Raw genomic sequence first — 21,069 nt, 5'->3', positions numbered from 1 at the left:
TAATTAAAGAAACGATCGATACTTAATAATTATATTGGTGTACGAATTATTGTATAATGGCATAATGATATTGTATCTATATTAATCGACATTCATATACTACTCGAGCATATGATTAATATAATGTTTTCACATTATATCAATTCATGTAAAGTTAATGAAAATATTTTACATATTTTATAAAAATTATTTATCACATTGAGAAGATTAAGAAAAAATACGAAGTATGTTCATCCTACAACATGGTTGGGAACCAGAGGAACATGAATGCCATACGACTCACTCAATCGTAGAATGTAAATACTCGGATGACAATGTTGCCAACTTGAAGTCGTCGGCAAAGTCGGCAACGAAGTTATCGACCAAGTCCATGGGGGTGGGTCCATAATTATGTCGATGAAATATCCTGTAAATATCCTGTATCAGGATCCTGTAAAAGGAAGTAGAAAATATAACACCCTATTTTTTAAATTATAGAAATTTGAATTTTAATAAAAAGATTTTTGCTGATTTTGGAAATTTTAAGTACGATGATGCTTACATTTTTTGCTCGTGGGCATCGCCAAATATTCCACTTCGGTGATGCACTGAGTCTAATACCGATAACGAGGAGTTTAAATTTAAAATAGAAAAGATAATGAAGTTTATTAGTAGATATTAACATAGATTATCGCGACCGAGAATTGAAATCGGCGAACAAATGATTCTATTTACGCGATCCATAAAACAAGGAGAGCCACGATGCTCGTGAAATAATTTATAATTGCGTAATAAACACTGACTCTATTTTCGCGTTTGCCTAAGATGTAAACAAGAATTTACTCAGGGTCATTGCACCCTTAAAAACAAACTTTCTACGTAGCAAACACTGAAGCTATCGGCCGCATTGCGCGCGGTCAAAAAAGAAAAAAAAAACCTGAAAAGAAAGGGACAGGAGAGAAGAAATACAACAAGCACACGTGTGCTTTACCGAATAATGATATTAAAAAATAAATAAGTAATATTAAATTCGGAATAATATTCCGAAATTTGCGAAAATTAAAGTTTGTTAACTATTTATGCTTCATCAGCATATTCCAACTACACAATTTCTACGTTTTCCTTAATTTGCATCGAAATATGTATGCAAATTGCAATTACGACCAGAATCACGATTAATATCTACCAACGCCATTTCAAAGTATCACGAAATTCAAAATACTTTAATATAAAAATTCGTTAACCATTTTTATGTTTCATCTTAACACTGACCGATTATATAATTTTATATCATACTTGCAACGTAAAAGAACTCGATAAATAAACAAAAATATATGAATATAAATGTTACTTGTTGTAATAATTGAAAGGTTACCAATATTCCGTTTGAAATTTCTTCGAGTCGTTTACCTAACATGGCGTCGTTTACGCGCCAATATAACGTTCCTTGACTTCGTATCGCTGGAAGAGACTGAAACAGAAACGAAATAAAAATGCGTTAAAGTACATGAACGATTATTATAGTTGAGTAACGATTAAATCCAAATTGTATTGCAAGAAATCGTAATTAAATTCAGAGAGACATGTTAATAATTAATACCGGTCGAATGTCGAAGAAAAAGTACGAAACCGATTCAATATTTGTCACGATATTAATTGAATTTATGATCAAAAATATATTAATAGTAGGCGAAAGCACCGATAGAAAGTAAATACGACTAGTAATGGTGATAAAATATCAACAGGATATAAATACGTACCTCGTTGCTCGCGAAACGAAGACAAGTCCAGACATGTCTCAACACGTCCTCCTACTTCAATTTTTCCAGCACCAATGACGACCCCTCGCTGTACCCAGCGACGCTCGTGATTGGAGGGAAGTTCTGCTGCTTGGCAAGAGGCTCGTATTTCGATTCGAAAACCGTTGATTTCAAATTCCAATAAGACACTGTAACAGAATCGAAATAAAAATGCATTAAAATACATGAACGATTATTATAACTGAGTAATGATTAAATGCAAACTATAATTGCAAGAAATCGTAATTAAATTCAGAGAGACATGTTAATAATTAACACCGGTCGAATGTCAGAGAAAAAGTACGAAACAATCGATGTCGATTGAATTTATAATAAAAAATGTGTTAATATTATGCGAAAGTAACGATAGAAAGTAAACGCGAGTAGTAATAATGATAAAATATCAACTGGTAGAGATCTCGTTTGTACCGAAACGGAGACAAGTTTCGACACGTCTTACCACGTTAATTTGCACAGTACGAATGACCAGTGATGGACGTTCGTGAGAATTTGGTCATGCGCACTGGAGCGCGCTTACGCTAATGTTATCTCATTTCGCCGACGAAGTTGGTGTAATGCCAAAAGTTCAATATTTTTGGATATTTATTCAATTTATTAGTCGAAGTCAGTAATATAAGCATAATAAATTGAAATAGAAGGAAAATTAAATAAAGTAGAAATCGCCCTCTAGCGATACATACAGAAACAAGAGGTACCCTATACTTTTATACGAATCAGAAATATCAACATAAAATTTGCCAGTAGTTTCTTGTTCTTTTATCTACATGATTAATGATCAAAATATCTTGCGAGTGACTGTGAATGGCTATGCAATAGTATCAGTTATGATCATTTGGTATCAGTATATTTGAAGTAGTAAGTGTCAGAACATGTAAATAGTGTCAGGTGATTGAAATCATTAGTGATTTTCAGTTTCGTGATGTATTTTTTGTTTGTGGATTCGTTCTGATACTCTTCTGACACAGTAATGTTACTTTTCTACAAATTATATGATTAACGATAGTTATTCATTTTTACACCCTGTTTGACCTTGGTCTATATTTTTTACAAATGCGTTACGTTTGGATAATGTAAATAATTACATAAATTTAGTAGTGTTAACAATGGTCGATAGTTGACATTTAATGTTTCATTTGTTTCAAGCGCTTATCTATTTTAAAATTCGCTTTCTTATTTTCCGTTTATGATATTATGATTGTATCACGATTTAGGAAATAGTTTATTGTAATTGATAGATTATAGTAATTCTCTTAGTTTATTATAAATGACAGGAATATCAACAATGTCAGAAAGAATTCCATCTAATCAACCGCAGCCTATTGTTAAGATAGGTCATTACACACTTGGGCAAACTTTGGGTGTGGGAACATTTGGTAAAGTGAAAAGTGAGTTATTATTATTTTTTACATAAATTTTTGTTAGTCTTTATATCAGGCTAATTGCATTATTTAAGGTATAAGTATTTTGAAATTTAATTGTCCAATTAAAAGATCAATAATGTTTATTTATTTTTCTAGTTGGAGAACATGTTCTAACAAAGCATAAAGTTGCTGTAAAAATTCTGAATCGTCAGAAAATTAAAAGTCTGGATGTAGTTGGAAAAATTCGAAGAGAAATACAAAATCTTAAACTTTTTAGACACCCTCATATTATTAAGTTGTAAGTAAATGATACTATATACCATGATTTTAAACAATTGCCATCTAAATTATACTTTTTAAATCAGGTATCAAGTCATAAGTACACCCACAGACATATTTATGATAATGGAGTATGTATCTGGTGGAGAGCTGTTTGATTATATCGTGAAGCATGGAAAACTTAAAGAATACGAGGCACGAAGATTTTTCCAACAGATTATTTCTGGTGTTGATTATTGCCACAGGCACATGATAGTTCATCGTGACTTGAAACCAGAGAATCTTCTGTTAGATCATAATCTACATGTAAAAATAGCAGATTTCGGTATTTGGATATAGTTGGGATTTTATTGCACATAAAATGAAAGCTTTAATCGAAATGCAAGACATTCGTAAATTTTACTGAAATTTATTTTTTTTTAGTTCATTTATACGTTTGTATTTAACGTCTTACGAAAATTATACTGGAACAGTTTTAAAAATAAATTACGTTTCATGCAGAATACATGAATGTCTTGTATGTTAGATACAGTAAATTGGTACTGTATATTTATATGGAATTTAATACAACTTCAGGTTTATCAAACATGATGATGGATGGAGAGTTCTTACGTACTTCTTGTGGTTCTCCTAATTACGCGGCACCGGAAGTAATTTCGGGTAAACTTTATGCTGGTCCTGAAGTAGATATTTGGTCTTGTGGTATAATACTGTATGCTCTGCTTTGTGGTACTTTACCATTTGACGATGAACATGTACCGACACTTTTTCGCAAAATCAAATGTAAGTAATATTTATGTAATTCTTACTTCTAATATTTTATGTAAAATTCGATATGAAAGGATTTTTGTTTCAGCTGGAATTTTCCCCATTCCAGAATACCTAAATAAAACTGTTGTCAGCCTTTTATGTCATATGTTGCAAGTAGATCCTATGAAAAGGGCCACCATCGAAGATATCAAGTATACCAAATTTTTAACATTTAATTTATATGCCCTGTAACTAATTTAAAATAATTACAAGTGTTGACTTTGTTTTAGAAAACATGAATGGTTCCAAAAGGATTTACCTTCATACTTATTCCCGTCGCCCGTTGAACAAGATTCTTCTGTAATCGATATAGATGCTATAAACGAAGTTTGTGAGAAATTTAATGTAAAGGAAGCAGAAGTTCATTCTGCATTACTAGGGGGAGATCCCCACGACCAATTGGCAATTGCCTATCATCTGATAATAGACAATAAAAGAATTGCGGATGAAGCCGCTAAAGCGGAGTTAAAAGATTTCTATGTGGCATCTAGTCCACCTCCTGTTGCTTTTAGTCCCAATGATTCTAATAATAGCCCTCTAAGACCACATCCAGAGAGAATAGCACGTACGTTTTTGCTGATCATTTACTTTGGTCATGAGTTTCGTAAAGTCTATAGAATTCTTAATACCATATCATTGTAAAAACTCAATATACCTTTCATGCAATTTCAGCATTTCGAGAACGGCAGAGTTCTCAAGGGAGCACATCATCTCAGACACAAGGTAATCGTGGTACTCCCGTAAAACGGGCTAAATGGCATTTAGGAATCCGTTCACAATCTAAACCTAATGACATCATGAATGAAGTCTATCGTGCTATGAAAGCCCTCAATTTTGTAAGTAATTTCCTTTTGTTAATTTTTATACAAACAATTTATTGAGTTAACTGTAATATTATAGTTTTACTAATAAACGCTGTCATTGTCTTAGGAATGGAAAATCATAAATGCTTACAGTGTTAGAGTACGCCAAAGAAATAAATTAGCTGACAAGTATAGCAAAATGTCATTGCAACTTTACCAAGTTGATTATAAAAGTTATTTGCTGGATTTCAAGTCTCTGTCCAGTGAAGAAGGAGAGGATATAGGACGAGGTAAAGAATTGCATTGATATATGGTATTTGATTTTTTTTTTTAAATTAGTTGAAAGCAGGTACATGTTTTTATGGCATGTGTTTTTTCCCCGCAAAGTTCTCAACTGTATTCATTATTTCAGACCCTACGCTTCCACCGCCTCAAGCAACAGGTCACCATACAATGGAATTCTTTGAAATGTGCGCGGCATTAATCACACAATTGGCTCGATAAATTTGTTACACAATACGAGGCGTTGTTTTCCCAGAATTGTGTTAACCAAAACTGCTGTCAAGTTTTATTTTAATTACAACACATACCATACAATACCTAGGATAATGGGTTCTTTTAAAGAAAATACAAATGAATATCAGTTTCTCGAAGAAGTTAAGTACAGGCAAATGAGAAAACAATAAATTTATGAAAAGTGAAATAATATTTTTCTTTTCAGCCTTACCATTTTATTGTCTTGTAAATAAATTTTAGAAATATTATAGGACGTTTTCATTAAAGAATATTATGACGTGTTGCAAAAAAAAAATTTGTATTCGTATTTAAATATGTATCATAACGTTTTGACGATAAATTCCATTACGTATAATCTAGGCACGACTGCCTACAAAATTAAATCTGTCAACAACTCGACGATATTTTTAACTTTCTAATAAGTTATCGATGTAATTAATAAATTCCTATAAAATTCGTTTCACATTATTTCGAGAATAAATTCTATCAGCGATATGTATTGATAACCTATTGTACAGCTTAAATAACTAACGTTTCATCTATACGACACTATTTAGAAGCTTGTTAAAAAGAAGAAGGTAATGCATTTGATGTGCCATATTCCCTTTGTACGGCAAACTGACGAATGCATGCGTGTACATGAAATAAAGTATATTATTTAAAAATGTGTACTGAATTAATGGAAGATTCTAGTTCTTCTATTAAGACGTTAGGTAGCGCTAAAAATATCTTTTTCCCAGGTCCTTGCAAGAGTTTCCACTCTCTTAATTCCATATCTAGTTTGCAAAACTTCAACAAACCATTGGCCTCTGTTTTTATGTCATAGGCTTAAGTAGAATATGCTGGCGACCATTTTCGTGATAGTGCAAGTTCAGAGAGTTTTTCGAGGACTATTTGTACGTAAATAGGTATATCATATATTTGCGTAACTTCTAAAGAACGGGAAAGTGCAACATATTCGGCGTGAGGTGAAACTTATTAAAAAAAAAAAAAATATAGAGGAAGTAAGGGGGCTTGCTTCGAACACATCTGCAATCGTTCAAACAGACACGAAATTTCGTACGGAGGCTCTGATGAAACTCTATTTTCAAAGGCGATTAATGACTATTGGCGAAAGGTTTTTGAACGTATTATTTACGGAGATAGCACGTTCCTTCAATTTGAAGACCGGTTTTAAACGCTGCATTGAACTACACCAGCTTTGAATGCTGTTTATTTTTACTATGCAGACGTTTAAGCCACTTCGAGAACGGTGCTCTTTGATATTGCAGGATCCGCGGAAAAAGAGAGGGACTTGGGGACTTGTTCGGGGATTTGAACCCGGGCCTCCTCCGTCCCATACAAGAGCGCTATTCGCCGCGTCACCGAGGCCCTGTTGCGCTTTTTACTTTTTCCGGGTCCTTCTCTCGCACACATAGAAGAGGCGCTCCCGATTTCACGATATATTGATCAACAAGTATAATTCAACATTACTGATTTTGACGGATTTATTCCCGATTACTTGTAAAACAATGGCTGCTACTTTCGATCAATATGATAAGTCCAGGTAAATAGAGATGCATTTTTATTCGTATAATATCGATCTTTAATTTGAATTCCTCGTGTGCTTTGAAATAATACACATCGCACGATCGATTATTAACCTTTAAAGTTACAATGCGACGACTATAATTTATTAGGCTGATGCAAGTGAAATCGTCTTTAAATCTTTAAAGGCATGTTTTTCCAAAGTAAATGTTTTAGTGTGTATGTATATATATATATATATATATATATTTGGTAATTTAAATTTTGAAGAAGTAACAATTCATGTACATCAACCTAATACTTAATTTTTATATGTTTATTAATTTTGTTAGTAGTAAAAGGAACAATAATTTTATTGAAGATTATGAAAATATATGTTGTTACTATATTTTTAGTTGGTACTTCGGTGCAATGTCACGTCAAGATGCCTCGGATTTACTAATGGGTGAAAAAGAAGGCGGTGTATTTTTAGTACGTGACAGCACATCGATACTTGGAGATTTTGTTCTGTGTGTACGAGAAGACAGCAAGGTTAGCCATTACATAATAAATAAAATTCAGCAGGGCGATCAAATACGTTATCGGATTGGAGATCAAATGTTTCCTGATATTCCCAATCTTTTGGCTTTTTACAAATTACATTACTTGGACACAACGCCATTGATCAGGCCTGCTCCTAAAAAGACACAGAGGGTAATAGCTAAATATGATTTTGAAGGGAATGATCCTGATGATTTACCTTTTAGGAAAGGTTTGTGGACCTTATTTTATGTCTAATTTAAGCAAACTTTATTCCAGTGTTGACTCTTTGAGCATATATGCATATGTTCTAAGCTACTTTGCTTGATGTTTAGTTGCATGAAATAAATTCATAAATTTTCAATCTAAGCTTAAAATTTAATTTACACATGTGGTTGTACCATATGAAATTCATTTGTCAAAATATACACTATTAGCATCTGTAGTTTCCTCTAAATAAGATATTAAATGTTGTATAAATATCTATAAAATTTGGCATTTTTAAGTAATTAAATATAGGAGCTCCAAATGCTAAAAAAGGTGATTGTTCATTGGAGAAAAATTTATTAAGTTTGCTGGGTGTGGCACCCTAATGCAGTTTGAGAACATTGTGACTTTTCTATTATGATGTATAATATGTGCTTGATTTTTTTTGGTATGATATCATCTAAGAACTCTTAGAAAGTATTGATACATTTACTTTATTAATTGAGATTAATTTTCAACCATTTAAATATCGATAATTTCGTGTGGTACAACCTAATATTGTACTTTTGATTTTTCATTTAGTAATGATCAGTAACTTAGTTAAACAATGATATTGTTTAATCTGTTACAGGTGAAATTCTCACAATAATATCAAAAGATGAAGAACAATGGTGGACTGCTAGAAACAGCCTTGGTCAAACGGGTTCAGTTCCGGTTCCGTATGTTCAGAAATATGAAGAGGACAATCATTCGGTTATGGAGAACAATTCACGCCCAGAAAGTGGGGGAAGTTCAACTTTGAATTCCAACTCTGTACAGGTTTCTGCTTCGCAAATGCCTTATCTAGAAAGTGGACAAGGGACCACTCGCAGATCAAACATTCAGCGAACGTTGCCTGCCTTTGCAAAAGTAAAACAAGCAAGGGTACCAAACGCATATGACAAAACTGCCCTGAAACTTGAAGTGGGAGACGTGATAAAAGTAACAAAGACTAACATAAATGGCCAGTGGGAAGGTGAATTACATGGCAAGGTCGGCCACTTTCCGTTTACACACGTTGAGTTTGTAGATAATGAGACTGGAGAAGACAATCAGGAGATTTAACAAAGGTCTTCCAAGTGTGATGAGCAATGAAGTTGACTTGGAGAATTCTACATTGACGATTTAGGTTTATATTAGCAGCTATCCAATGTACCGGTACATAGAATCGGTCTTGTTAAAAATCCTACATAGAATTAATAAACTGGAATTATTTTTATTATATTTTAGTACTTTGTTCGTGCTTTAAACAATTTTCTCCAGTAAATTTCATAAATCATAAACTCATATTGTCAATATGTTCATCCAGTTAAATTCTTCTATTTGAGTTTATGTTGAAACTTAATTTTCACGAGGATATATTTTACACAATGTGTGAAAAGGACGACAGTATTCATCAAAAAGGACGGTAAACATATAGAATATAAAATGTAAGAATATTTTTCTTATTTAATACCATACTAGGTACAAAACGTGTTAAATATCAAATATTGGATATGAATATCAAAATGCTCCTATTATTTCGATAAGTAAATATATTACTTTTCCTGAAGAAATGTTCTTTCAGTAAGCATGTAAAAATATAGTATTGTTACAAACAATTTTTCTGGTAATTATTATCATTTATTAATGTAACTAAAGTACGTGTAATGTTTACATATAGTTTGTTTCCTTCAAGTTAATAGTAATTTTATTTTAATGTCTCTAGTCATAAAGTGACATTAAAAGAATGGTACGATCATAACATTTATTGATCAATACTGTTTTCTTTAAAAATTACAAATCATTCCATTCTTTTTATGGAAATTTTGTACCGGTACATATTGTGCTGCTTAGCCATAGGTTGTGCCACAGGTGGAGCGACATTTTCTACTAGAACATATTGTATTTAACAAAGGAACTGTTAACCGCATTACAATTGTAATTATACACGAAACACATTAACTATATATTAATATGTAATTATATATAAGTTGCGATTACCATATATGTTAAAAAGAGCAGAAACTGTGAATTTACGTTTACAAACGAACTGTATTATTATTATGATTGTAAGTTACGCGAATTACTTGTTAATATGTAATTATACCGTTCGTATTAGCATTTTAGTTTTGTAAAAATAGTAGCAATTTTAAAGTTCCGCTTTATACTATATACGTTAATTTTACCGTAGTCATAGTCATATTTGAGTTAATTAATGTAAATTATATACCATTAATATATAATTATGTAAGTCGACTATAAGCGATTTTTGTAAGAATAATGACTTCAAAAATTTCTTTAAAATTCTGTTTAACGATACAATAAATATAAATGCAGTTATGTATGTATAAATACATTTTAATATATATTTACATATTAGTATATATTTGTATAAATTGTAATTTTATCTTACAGTTCAATCGATCATTTCTCCGATATTTTTATACAGAAACTACTAACTTTAGAGTTCTGCTCGTGATGTTATGTATTAATCGCATTTAAGTATAATTATATGTAAATTGCGTATCGTTATGTATAACCATGTGACATGTAATTTTCTGCTTTGCTAGAAGTGTATGTAAATCGATTTGATTTTCTTTTCTTTTTTTTTTTTTAATCTGGAAAAGATATTTCTATCTTGAAATTTGCTTCGGTAATGAGCGGTATAATTATGGTAGTATACAAATTGTACTATTACATATAATTATCTGAATTATGGTTTATAGAAAATTCTTATAACATGATTAATTTGATTTTTATTACTGAAATTTAGTTATACAAGTTTAGAACTTGAAAGAAATTTTTATTATATGATTTTTTATAGTATATTAAGAAAATTGGAAATTTCTAAATAATTCCATACAAATCATTAATTTTAACAGGTACAATGTAGGTTATCCTCCGTTGTAGAAGAAGGAAATTTTACGTAAGACAAGAAGATACATTTCACACACTTTCGTTTACTATTACGAGGAAATTTATCCAAAATTTTGATACGAAAACTACGAGAAAATGTAGCAAATTGTTCATTATTCGTGTGCGCAATTAAATGCATGCAAACAAGTACTATAACAATTGCGCGAATGTTTACATAAAATTTGTGGCATTTTCGTATAATTTATACTTTAATTTAAAAAAATTGTAGTAATTGAATTTGTAATAAACGAAAATCTAAAATAGATTATATAATTCTGAACATATCCTAATAAAAATCTAAGGCAATGTAATTGTATCAGCCCTTTTAATTCTATGACAATTTTCTATTTAATAAAAGAAATCAAATGAGAAGATGTGTACGAGTCTAATGAAATAAATAAGTTGGCCTTAAATTGTGCAATAAGCTTTTACGAAAGCGAATTTCGCGAATGGTTAGTTTTCTTAACTAAAAATAATTCACCAATGAGAAGAATGAAACACGCGCATGTCAGGTAATTCTTGTTTTTTCCGTTATGTGCCTCGGTATTACTTCCCGCCAATTTCCATTGTTATAGATGGCAAGGCACCAACAAGTGGTGAGGTCAGTTGTGACAGCGACTATTGGCGGCGAAACTTATTGCAATTCAGCTGCTCTTTTATTGATATTAATAAATGAAGTAAACTCTTTATTTCTGTATTTCGTTTGTGAATCGATGCGTTAAACGAACACGAATTTTTTAGTTAATTGCAAGCATTTGATTAAAAAAACGCATCAAAATGTACGTTAAAGTGAGAACAATGGATGGTAAACAGGAGGCACTATTGACTATTTCCAAATTAACGGAGGTGGAAGATTTTAAGGTATTCCTATTGTGCATGTTTAAAAAGTACAAGCGATATTTTTTAATACAGAAAGGAAATCTTAGTCTATATATGTAATCTGCACTCTTATCTTCGATACTTATTGTAGATAATGTTAGTCTTCGTTAATAAGAGAGAAAAATTTATTATATTTATTTACTTGCTTTATTATGCATCTAGAATGATGGTAAGTGTATTATATTTAGTAAACTTTATGTTATATTTCAGCGTCAAATTGAGCAAGAATTTAATGTGAAAGTCAATTTGCAAAGATTGTTTTTTCGAGGAAAGCAATTAGAAAATGGTTATAAGCTTCATGATTATAATATTAATCTGAATGATGTAATTCAGTTAATGACCAGAGTAACTGATGAAACAGAAACAGAAGCTACCTCCAGCAGTAGTAGCAGTAGTAGCAGTAGTAGCAATAATAATAATAATGGTAGTAGTACTAACGGTAGTACTAATAGTACTACTACTAGTTCTAATAGTACTACTACTAGTTCTAATCCCAAAATAGAAGTTATAGATAATTCTAATGAAGATGAAACGCTTGTTGAAACTGAAAGTTTGTATTATAAGATTGGAGATGCTGTAGATTGTCTTGACCAAACTTATGGAGCATGGTTCGAGGCAATAATATTAAAAATATTTAAAAAGGAGGACAAACTTATTTATAATGTACGGTGGGAGTTTGATGACAGTGCTCCAAATTTTAATGTACCTGAATCATCTGTAAGACCACGTGCAAGGCGTCTTATACAGTTTGATGGCTTAAAAATAGGTCAAAAAGTAATGATCAATCATAATGTTGATGATCCAAAAGAAACTGGACTCTGGTATGATTTCACAATATTCAAAACAGATAAAAAGAGGAGAGCTCAGGAACTTGTAGGAACATTGCATATTGGAAGGTAATTTTTATTATTAATTAATTACGAAATTAATCTCAATGGATTTGAAGTCAATGTAAAAAATGCTATGGAAATATTGATAGTATTGAATGAATAAAAGTATTTATTTTTATTTTTACGCAGGGATCAACTGCTCGAGAATCGTAAAGTGAATCCTAAAAGCGAGATTTTCGCAATAGAGGAGCCAAAACTTCTTGGGGAGAGAACACCCGAAGATGAACAGCATATGATTAGTAATGGTACACGAAGACGCGTACAAGCTAACTGTAATGCGTGTTCGGATAATCCTCGCGCGAAGTGTAGGGAATGCGGTTGCAGAGTCTGTGCTGGAAAAGAAGACGAACATAATCTTCTATTATGCGACGAGTGTAACTCTGCGTATCACTTACGATGTTTAAATCCCCCCTTAACATCTATACCGGAAGAAGATTATTGGTATTGCGCGGAATGTAAAAATGACGAAAACGAGATCGTAAAGGTTAATCATCATGCAGTAAAATTTACTTTCACGGGAAATTCTCCGAATTATATAAATGATGATTCTTTTAAAGGCAGGCGACAAACTAAAACAGACGAAAAAAAAGACTACCGAGAATAGTAACAGTAAGCGAGACTGGGGTAAAGGAATGGCGTGCGTGGGAAGGACAAAAGAGTGCAGTATTGTCCCACCAAATCATCGTGGACCCATTCCAGGAGTAGAAGTTGGAATGTGTTGGATATACAGAGTACAGGTGATTAAGAAATTGGAGTAATTGTTAGTTTTAACAATTGTTAGATATATAAACGGAAGATAAATTGTAGGTATCCGAGGTTGGTGTACATAGACCGCACATTGCCGGAATTCACGGACGAGAAACTGACTGCGCATATTCTATTGTGTTGTCTGGTGGTTACGAGGATGATATTGACAATGGCGATGAATTTATGTATACTGGGTCAGGTGGAAGGGATTTGTCAGGTAGGATACTTATTCATAAATTTATATATTGTATTTTAATCGATACGTTGCATTTATGAAGGGAACAAAAGGACGGCCGAGCAAAGTTGTGATCAAACATTGACGAGAATGAATAAAGCGTTAGCTGTAAACTGCAATGCCAAACTCAATGCAACTAATGGTGCTACGGCTGAAGATTGGAGAGGCGGTATACCCGTAAGAGTAGTAAGGAACTTTAAGCTTGCTAAACATAGTAAATACGCACCTGAGGAAGGTAATAGGTAAATCAATGATTATTTTTACTTTAATAAATAATGAGGGTGTGCGGGCATCTGATTATTATTGATTCACACGAGCTAGGGTAAGAATATTTTAAATATAAATACGTAATTGCGAGCTATTAAATAACCATGAAATGATTTCATTGATATCGTCAGATAATATGAGAATTCAGATACTACGTTACTGCGGATCTCTGCTTCTTTCTCTTCTAAATTGTGAACGTATCAGTCAGTATGAGACATGTTCAAATGTCTCGGGTACTTCGAGAAATATCGATGTATCGAAGTATCCGCATATTCTGAAAAAAATAACGATATTTGATAAAATTTCATTGCAGGTACGATGGTATATATAAGGTAGTAAAATATTATCCAGACACAGGGAAAAGTGGTTTTCGTGTATGGAGATACTTATTGAGGAGAGACGATCCTGCACCCGCGCCATGGACCAAAGAGGGTAAAGCACGAATAATCGAATTGGGCTTCAAGCCAATGTACCCGGATGGATATCTAGAGGCGATGGCAAAGAATAAAACAAATAAAAAACGAAATGAGCTCACGGAAGAAAACTCTGTTGCTTCGATAAAGTCGGAGCCACCTAAGAAGAAACGAAAACGCGAGATTTATAAATTAGAGAGCAAAATAGAGAAGTGTATCGATGAGGATGAAGGAAATGCAAAATTATGGGACGAATGTCGTACAGCTTTATCAAACGGGAAGGCTGGGTTTTTGCAACATGTTTCAGAAAGGTATTGTGGCATTTTGTACATATAATAAGTTGTACGTTTCGATTTTTAATACCTTTGTGTTACAGATTCACGTGTCCTTGCTGTTTGGAAGTGGTTTATAATCCAGTTACAACTCCGTGTGCGCACAACATTTGTATCGGTTGTTTGAAGCGCAGTTTTTCGTCTGGTGTGCATTGCTGTCCATCGTGTCGTCATTTGTTAGACAAAAATTATAAAATGGAAGTTAATCAGTCTTTATCATCTTCACTGTTATTGCTTTATCCAGGTTACGGAGGTGGTAGATAACATTAACTTTTTGTAAAACAATGATTCTTTTTAAAAATAATGAATTAATGAATTTGTGCCTTGATCGTATTAAATCATGTTTTTTTGTAATTGACGGCACTAAATTACGAGAAATTTGTTATAATATTTATATATACATAAACACAAAAGTGTGACGCAGATACGCTCACATTGTAGCAAATTTGCCTTTGTAATCCATTGAAGTAACAACTTTATTATCATCATATATTTCTGTTGATAAAATGACTGATAATATTAATAACACCAATATAAGTGTAACAGTTTCATTACAGGGAAATCGGAATTTTTAGGAAATTAAAAATATACACATGATCAATAATTATAGTTCTTATTTTCGTATCGACTCTTCGATTTATATGATTTTTACTCATAGTATAAGTCTTATAAATACATAAGTAAATCCATGTTGGTTAGTTCATACTTATGTATATATAATAATGTGTTCAAATTTAAATCAATTATAATACTTTTAATTTTATATTTCAATAAATGAATTTGTTTCTTGGTAAATGCTGTAACACAATTTTTTATAAAAATAAGTGGTCCTTAGAAGTACTTTTCAAACGCGTTATTTTGGTGCACATTAAAAGTAAATGGTTCTACTATGACCTAAGATTTTTTTTAATCATTTACAGAAAAGGAAAATTTAATCTGTTTTTCCTTGTCTCTGATCAATGGGTGGAACTATTTCACCGATCCACTGAAGATACTTTTCATTCCCATTTTGAATCTGCATGAAGAATATTATATTTAATTGTTTAAAATCTAAATGTATTAAAGTACAAGCGATACTTACAGGCAAAGAAATTACTTCACATACTTCGTATGGATGGTTTTCCCTATTCAGAAAGAATGTAGAATATATAACCCATTAATTGGGGATAATGAAAACTGATTAATGGACTTAACTATAGAGTTTCTACTTACTTTACGTATTTGGTCAAAGAATCCACAGTATCTGTTCTAGTTTTTATCATCTGAAACAAAAATAAAATATTAGAAATATCTATTATAATTTCTTTTATATCATATACACTCGTACCATTAGAAGTTCACTGTCTTCGTTAATTTTATTCTTCCATTCGTATCTGAAAATGAGTGATTATTCCTTTTAAATTGCACCAATTTATTCCGTTTGTATATTTTCCCCCGATGTTACGTACTAAATTACTTAGCGTTCCACAAGAGTGTTCTTACACGAGAAATTTGTTTAATTTTTATTAGTAATTCGTGTATGAAACTTTTATTGGTTATTGTACGTGTAATACTTACACTGATGTGATCGATGGTATGATATTGACGCACGCAGCTAACTTATTTTTCACCAAGCCGCTGTAAAATTGTACAAAGATTGTACTTAGAAAAAAAATTGGTTCGCGGGTTAAATTAATACGTACTGCGCTATTGTTTTGGCATCTTCTTGCGTTGGTACGGTAACGTACACTACAGAGTGAAGTCCCGCAAGACTACTCATATTTCTATAAATCTGTGTACTAACGCTTCTAGATAAACAAAAGAACATAAGTACGCCAAAAATTGATTTGCACGGTAAACGTAACATTTATTCCAATTACGCAGGTATTTCGAATTGTTTAGAACCGGCAGCGCCGTCCAGTAGATTCCAGAATATGCAGATCAGTGATACTGATGTTTGCCACTAGGGGCGCTGAGATCTTAACAGGCACTTTCAATTTAACCGTTACCAGTCGAGAATTATATTTCAAAGAAGAAAGTTGTACACTCCTGGCAGAGAGTGAAAATGTTGAAAGAGGCGTAGTTATTTCGCATTCTCTGGGACAATTTTTAACAGGAAAAGAAACATTGAAAGTACAGTTACCAAAAAAGTATCCATTCAACGCGATACGTTTAGTTTAAACGGTAATAATTTTAGCCATAGAAGGTTAGTTGGCTACGGCGGGAACATAACACAGCATTCAGATAGTATGAATTTTATTATGACTTAAATAAAAGTACAACAGATAAATCTCAAATCTTGAACGAAGCAACGAAATCGGTATAAAAGAAAGTACTGATTCGTGTGCCAATCAATGAAAGTTGAATTTATCGTATTCACTCTATCGAATGCAATCGTGGTGATCATTCGATGACATTATATTTCACGGTGTAATGCCATCGAATACATAAAAATAACACAACGAGCACCAGACGTGTAAAAGTTGGAAAGTTCTTTTGGAGAAATATATGCAGACACACAGGCGACACTGTTTGTACGTCTTATATTTAAATATAATGACAATATATAATACGCAAATTTTTCATAAATTACGGAAGACACGGATTTTTACCTTACCTCGTAAAATCACATAAACATTAAATGTTAATTAATGTTTTCTTTTTTTCGGGACATTTCTTAACTATAGCTCGTTTAACACTCGGTCACAAAACCTACGTGCGGGCATACGTTAAACACAATATGTTTGACGCGCGGTTACATTTATATACCGCGTTCATTTCGCTTAACTTGAATACGTGCGAAATTAGATCCTTATTACATCGTACATATACATTCTTAATATTATAATACTTTTGCGTTCATTCTTATCAATCGCTTACTTCGAGAAATTTACTTACCGATGAACTTAAATTATTTGTTCGTAGTTTACGTTTCGAGCGTCTCGAGGAGCATTCAAATCCCCGCCGTTTAGTCAAATTACTCGGGATTCTTGATTTAATTTGGCAAATAATATTCTCTTGGTATGTATTCTGGCTTTGGACTGCTTGGCTCGATCCCAAGCAGCTCTCCCATAAACGCGATGTAGGTGATCGCTAAACGTAAAGTCTCGATTCTCGAGAGCCGTTTTTCGTACGCGAATGTTGGTACCTAGAGACGCAAAACCCATAAGATTATTCCGAATTTTCACTTTATCACGAAGTAATTTTGTACACGTCCTTCCACGAGAAGAAGGCACAGCGTACTAACATCCCCACTCTTGCTGCAGTCCGCTGATTGGCTGTCACAGATCTTCGTCACCGAATTCGACCAATACCTGTGAGTCAGTCGACTGCAACAGGAGTGGGGATGTAAACACGCTGTGCCTTCTTCTCGTGGAAGGACGATACAACGAACAGTCAACGAAGACAACAAAATGGAAATTACTATTATACGAGCAATAATAAGTAATTTTAAGCTTTTTAAACGGTAGTGATCATTCCAGATTTTGTGGACACTCACTTTTCTGCGTAGCTTGTCGAAAGCTTCGTTCAGATTAAACATCCTACGCCTCTCGCGAATGTTCGCTGCTCTTCTTTGCGAAACGGTCGCTACGCGGCGTCTTGGCTTTTTCGTTGTGGACGATGGAAGGTTTGGCGATCGACCGTTAGGCGTATATCGGCTGAAATCCAAGTTTCTAACAGTGATTGCTTAGCAAATACCATTATAAACGCGAGCACAACGTGTTTATCCTTAATTGTCAATATTTCATCTTCGATGTATCATTTATCGAGAGAAATATTATACAGAATATACAGTTACAAGATTGATCGTACGTTGGCAGCAAAATATGGCGGAAAAATTAACTTCGACATTCATATTTAAGAGTGAAATAGCTTAATTTCGATTAGACCGAGGTTTGGTGACTGAAAGGGCGTAATAACTCCACAAATTTTCTCAAGTTTCTTTTTAAGATATTTAAAACGTGACTAAAAATTGGAATCGTGTAAGTTGGTCTTAAAGACTGATGATTCAGTAATGAACGTATATTTCTTTAAACGAAACTAGATAAAATTAAACTTATAACGTTTAAGGGAGGAGTCTCGTGTGAATGATAGAAAATTGAACCATTCTTCTTAATTGTTTTTAAGGAAATGTTACATCTAACGTTATGATTCATTTTCGCAATTTACTTAGCTATCCTTTGGGAATCCTCTTGGCGATTTTTCTTAAAAATTTGTTTTTCATTTTTAATAAATTTGTTTCACGCTCTACAGAAAAGCAGTCTAATACTTTTTTGTAGGTACCCATGGGCTCTGCGTCAGGAAAAAGTTTCATTGAAATATATTCACTATTCTAGGAGTTATGGTCGTTTGAAAATTGGACCATTTCTATGGGGATTTAATATCGCCGAGAAATTTGTCGACCTGGTGGAATTTTTTTCTCGAAAGTGCATAGGATTTCGGGGTATGTGTATTCACCAAAAATGCTTGTAATTGACCCCTGTAACTAAATATAATTTTTTTAGTATGATTCAAAATTTTTCAATTTCGTCTAAAAATTTCACACCTTCTCGAATTTTTTTCTCGAAAGTGGGTAGGATTTCAGGGGTATGTGTATTCACCAAAAATGATTGTAATTAACTCCCACAACCAAAAATAATTTTTTCAGAATGATTTGAAATAAAAAAAAGAATTGATTTATTTGAGGTCTCACATGAGACTCCACCCTTAATGAAGAGAAGTTAGACAAATTTTGATGTGTGCTATCTTTTTGTCCCACAGTGTAATACAAGGTATCGTTGGTGGTTTTCAATTACCTTTGATGGAGCAGTGCACAGGGTTGCCTGTATAATCCGTGATCGTTGACGTGAGAATGCGAGGGTGGCGGTGCTTGATACAAAACTGAACTGTCCCACACAGGATAGCTTCCGAGTTCGCCGCTGACGTATTGCGACATATCCGCTGTAATCACCTGTTTCATTTACTAGCGTTTATTTTTATTTGCGTCGTGCTTGTTGCATTGCATTTGCATTACATCGCTAAATTTTTTTTTATCCAATTTAAGTAAAAATATTTCAAAAACCATTTATAAACTTAATTTTTTAGCAATTTGTTCTCTGCTACCGCTATTCGGTATATTCTTTGGTGATAATGTATATGTACAATAATTGTAACCGCTATCGAAGCTTTTAACTCTCCCAAATCTATCAGTCTTTGATACTCGAAATATTTAAGGCATTTCGCGTCTTTTATGAATTACAAATCTCGCACAGAACACTTTAAAGTTTTATAACCGTTGAACTATCAGGCTTAGGGCGTAAGTAATACTTTTTTGCGGAGATTAAAAAACAACTTACAAAGAAGTTGTGAGCACCCAAACTTGTGGAAGTATTTGTAAAGAAAGTATTTACTCAAATGTAATGTTAAGATCGACGAAACACTATATTATCACCTCATGTATACCCTTGTTCGACACAGAGTAGCTTTAAAAATCTCGTTTTAATACACGATCCCCGAATCGTCTCGACAACCGTGCAACAGCGATTCAAACAAATAATTCACTTTAAATGGTTTATACCCACTGGTGCTTGATTTCCATTGATCTCCCACAGCGGTTCGGTGTAGCTCATATCCCGCGTTCTGTCCAGCGGCGAACGAGCTCAGGACACTTTGATGTTAACGAGAAACAAAAAAAAAACGAAAGAAGGCTGTTCGTCGCGTCAGATCTACGAAACGAAATCTGCTCGCTGACACTAATGTCGCCTTCGATCTGAGGACGCCGAGGAGATCCACGTCCAGAGATTCTCGGTATCCAGTGACTTTGAACCTGCCCCTTTCGAAACCAACCCCTCGCGACCACATTTATTCGTCGCTCCTGGACGCCTGCGTTCCGGTCCCGCGTCCCGATTGGCGTACCACGTCCTGAAAAGAGCTTCCACGAGCCACCCTCGTTGGACGAGGCCACGAAACGGGCGGAGCTTCGCGAACAACCCCCATGGCTCCTCTTGTTTCGCGAGGGTCGAACGGCGATATCAGGACTATCGACCGTGCTATTTCAAAGATAGACATACTATTTGTTCGAAATTTTTGCGGCCGATATCTCTCCAACGGCTCTCTTTTTAACCCCTCTGTTACGTAATCGATCTGGAACACGATGGAAAAATGTACGCGAAATACAATGGCAGAAATTGGCCAATTTTGTGTCCGTCGAGCAAAGAATCTTCTTTACTCATTTTGCTAGGATCCTCTCTCAATCAATTTTAAATATGGCGATTCGAGGTTCCATTTTAGGGACGAGAACGATTTTTAAATGCTTCCTTTCGTTAGAGACATGATATTATAACCGGAATTATGGATCATACCTGTAGAATGTATCAAACATTAATTTTGGAATTTTAAATATGGCGATTTGGGGCGAGACGAATTTTTTAAAGCTTCCTTTCGTTAAAAACATGACATTACACCTGTACAATGTATCAACTTACATTAATTTTGGAATTCTCTTTTATAAATTCTTCCAAAGAAACTGCTGGTAACATTTACTTTGTCCTCGTGTTTTAGGATAGCAAATTTCTGTAAGAATGGAAAAC

The 21,069-nt window shown here is 33.4% G+C and overlaps 6 protein-coding genes across 10 annotated transcripts in view; 3 read left to right on the top strand and 3 right to left on the bottom strand.

Moving 5' to 3' along the window:
- Positions 1-811, bottom strand: part of LOC122396064 — a 56,761-nt gene extending 55,950 nt beyond the window's left edge. For both annotated transcript variants that reach the window (XM_043394170.1, XM_043394173.1), the window contains exons 1-2: positions 542-811; positions 284-430 (exon numbers count right to left, since the gene is read on the bottom strand). The gene's annotated coding sequence lies outside the window, so the exon portion shown is untranslated. The remainder of the gene's footprint in view (positions 1-283; positions 431-541) is intronic.
- A 1,802-nt stretch (positions 812-2,613) lies between these two features.
- Positions 2,614-5,750, top strand: LOC122396104 (5'-AMP-activated protein kinase catalytic subunit alpha-2). The gene is made up of 10 exons (XM_043394230.1): positions 2,614-2,763; positions 3,054-3,184; positions 3,317-3,458; positions 3,526-3,764; positions 4,016-4,222; positions 4,296-4,401; positions 4,480-4,814; positions 4,922-5,085; positions 5,180-5,342; positions 5,465-5,750. The coding sequence occupies exons 2-10, from the start codon at positions 3,064-3,066 to the stop codon at positions 5,554-5,556; spliced, it is 1,569 nt and encodes a 522-aa protein (XP_043250165.1). The 5' UTR covers positions 2,614-2,763; positions 3,054-3,063; the 3' UTR covers positions 5,557-5,750.
- Positions 5,751-6,350: 600 nt separating this feature from the next.
- Positions 6,351-9,936, top strand: LOC122396105 (adapter molecule Crk). Of its 2 annotated transcripts, none has more exons than XM_043394231.1 (4): positions 6,351-6,464; positions 6,840-7,114; positions 7,491-7,846; positions 8,453-9,936. In XM_043394231.1, exons 2-4 carry the CDS (start codon positions 7,080-7,082, stop codon positions 8,923-8,925), a joined length of 864 nt encoding a protein of 287 aa, XP_043250166.1. In that variant the 5' UTR covers positions 6,351-6,464; positions 6,840-7,079; the 3' UTR covers positions 8,926-9,936. The 2 variants fall into 2 exon arrangements, with proteins under 2 accessions (XP_043250166.1, XP_043250167.1); XM_043394232.1 differs by having other exon boundaries at positions 6,408-6,476.
- A 1,413-nt stretch (positions 9,937-11,349) lies between these two features.
- On the top strand, positions 11,350-15,072 carry LOC122396103 (E3 ubiquitin-protein ligase UHRF1-like). Of its 2 annotated transcripts, XM_043394229.1 has the most exons (9): positions 11,350-11,619; positions 11,848-12,061; positions 12,140-12,533; positions 12,657-13,011; positions 13,085-13,264; positions 13,335-13,491; positions 13,553-13,751; positions 14,090-14,500; positions 14,566-15,072. In XM_043394229.1, exons 1-9 carry the CDS (start codon positions 11,536-11,538, stop codon positions 14,783-14,785), a joined length of 2,214 nt encoding a protein of 737 aa, XP_043250164.1. In that variant the 5' UTR covers positions 11,350-11,535; the 3' UTR covers positions 14,786-15,072. The 2 variants fall into 2 exon arrangements, with proteins under 2 accessions (XP_043250164.1, XP_043250163.1); XM_043394228.1 differs by having other exon boundaries at positions 11,848-12,533.
- A 184-nt stretch (positions 15,073-15,256) lies between these two features.
- On the bottom strand, positions 15,257-16,425 carry LOC122396102 (protein CutA homolog). The gene is made up of 6 exons (XM_043394227.1): positions 16,204-16,425; positions 16,079-16,138; positions 15,849-15,894; positions 15,734-15,783; positions 15,603-15,645; positions 15,257-15,536 (listed from the first exon to the last, which is right to left on the bottom strand). The coding sequence occupies exons 1-6, from the start codon at positions 16,365-16,367 to the stop codon at positions 15,453-15,455; spliced, it is 447 nt and encodes a 148-aa protein (XP_043250162.1). The 5' UTR covers positions 16,368-16,425; the 3' UTR covers positions 15,257-15,452.
- Positions 16,426-17,002: 577 nt separating this feature from the next.
- LOC122396325 (protein Fer3-like) lies at positions 17,003-20,538 on the bottom strand. Of its 2 annotated transcripts, none has more exons than XM_043394615.1 (4): positions 20,062-20,538; positions 19,297-19,451; positions 18,000-18,159; positions 17,003-17,648 (listed from the first exon to the last, which is right to left on the bottom strand). In XM_043394615.1, the coding sequence occupies exons 1-4, from the start codon at positions 20,107-20,109 to the stop codon at positions 17,496-17,498; spliced, it is 516 nt and encodes a 171-aa protein (XP_043250550.1). In that variant the 5' UTR covers positions 20,110-20,538; the 3' UTR covers positions 17,003-17,495. The 2 variants fall into 2 exon arrangements, with proteins under 2 accessions (XP_043250550.1, XP_043250551.1); XM_043394616.1 differs by having other exon boundaries at positions 19,297-19,441.
- Positions 20,539-21,069: the final 531 nt, after the last annotated feature.

Source organism: Colletes gigas, unplaced genomic scaffold, assembly GCF_013123115.1.
Source record: "Colletes gigas isolate AHSC1104 unplaced genomic scaffold, ASM1312311v1 Colletes_gigas_Sc00007, whole genome shotgun sequence".
Lineage (NCBI taxonomy): Eukaryota > Metazoa > Arthropoda > Insecta > Hymenoptera > Colletidae > Colletes > Colletes gigas.
The sequence above is the reverse complement of the archived record's forward strand: the minus strand, read 5'-3'. Positions and strand labels throughout refer to the sequence as shown.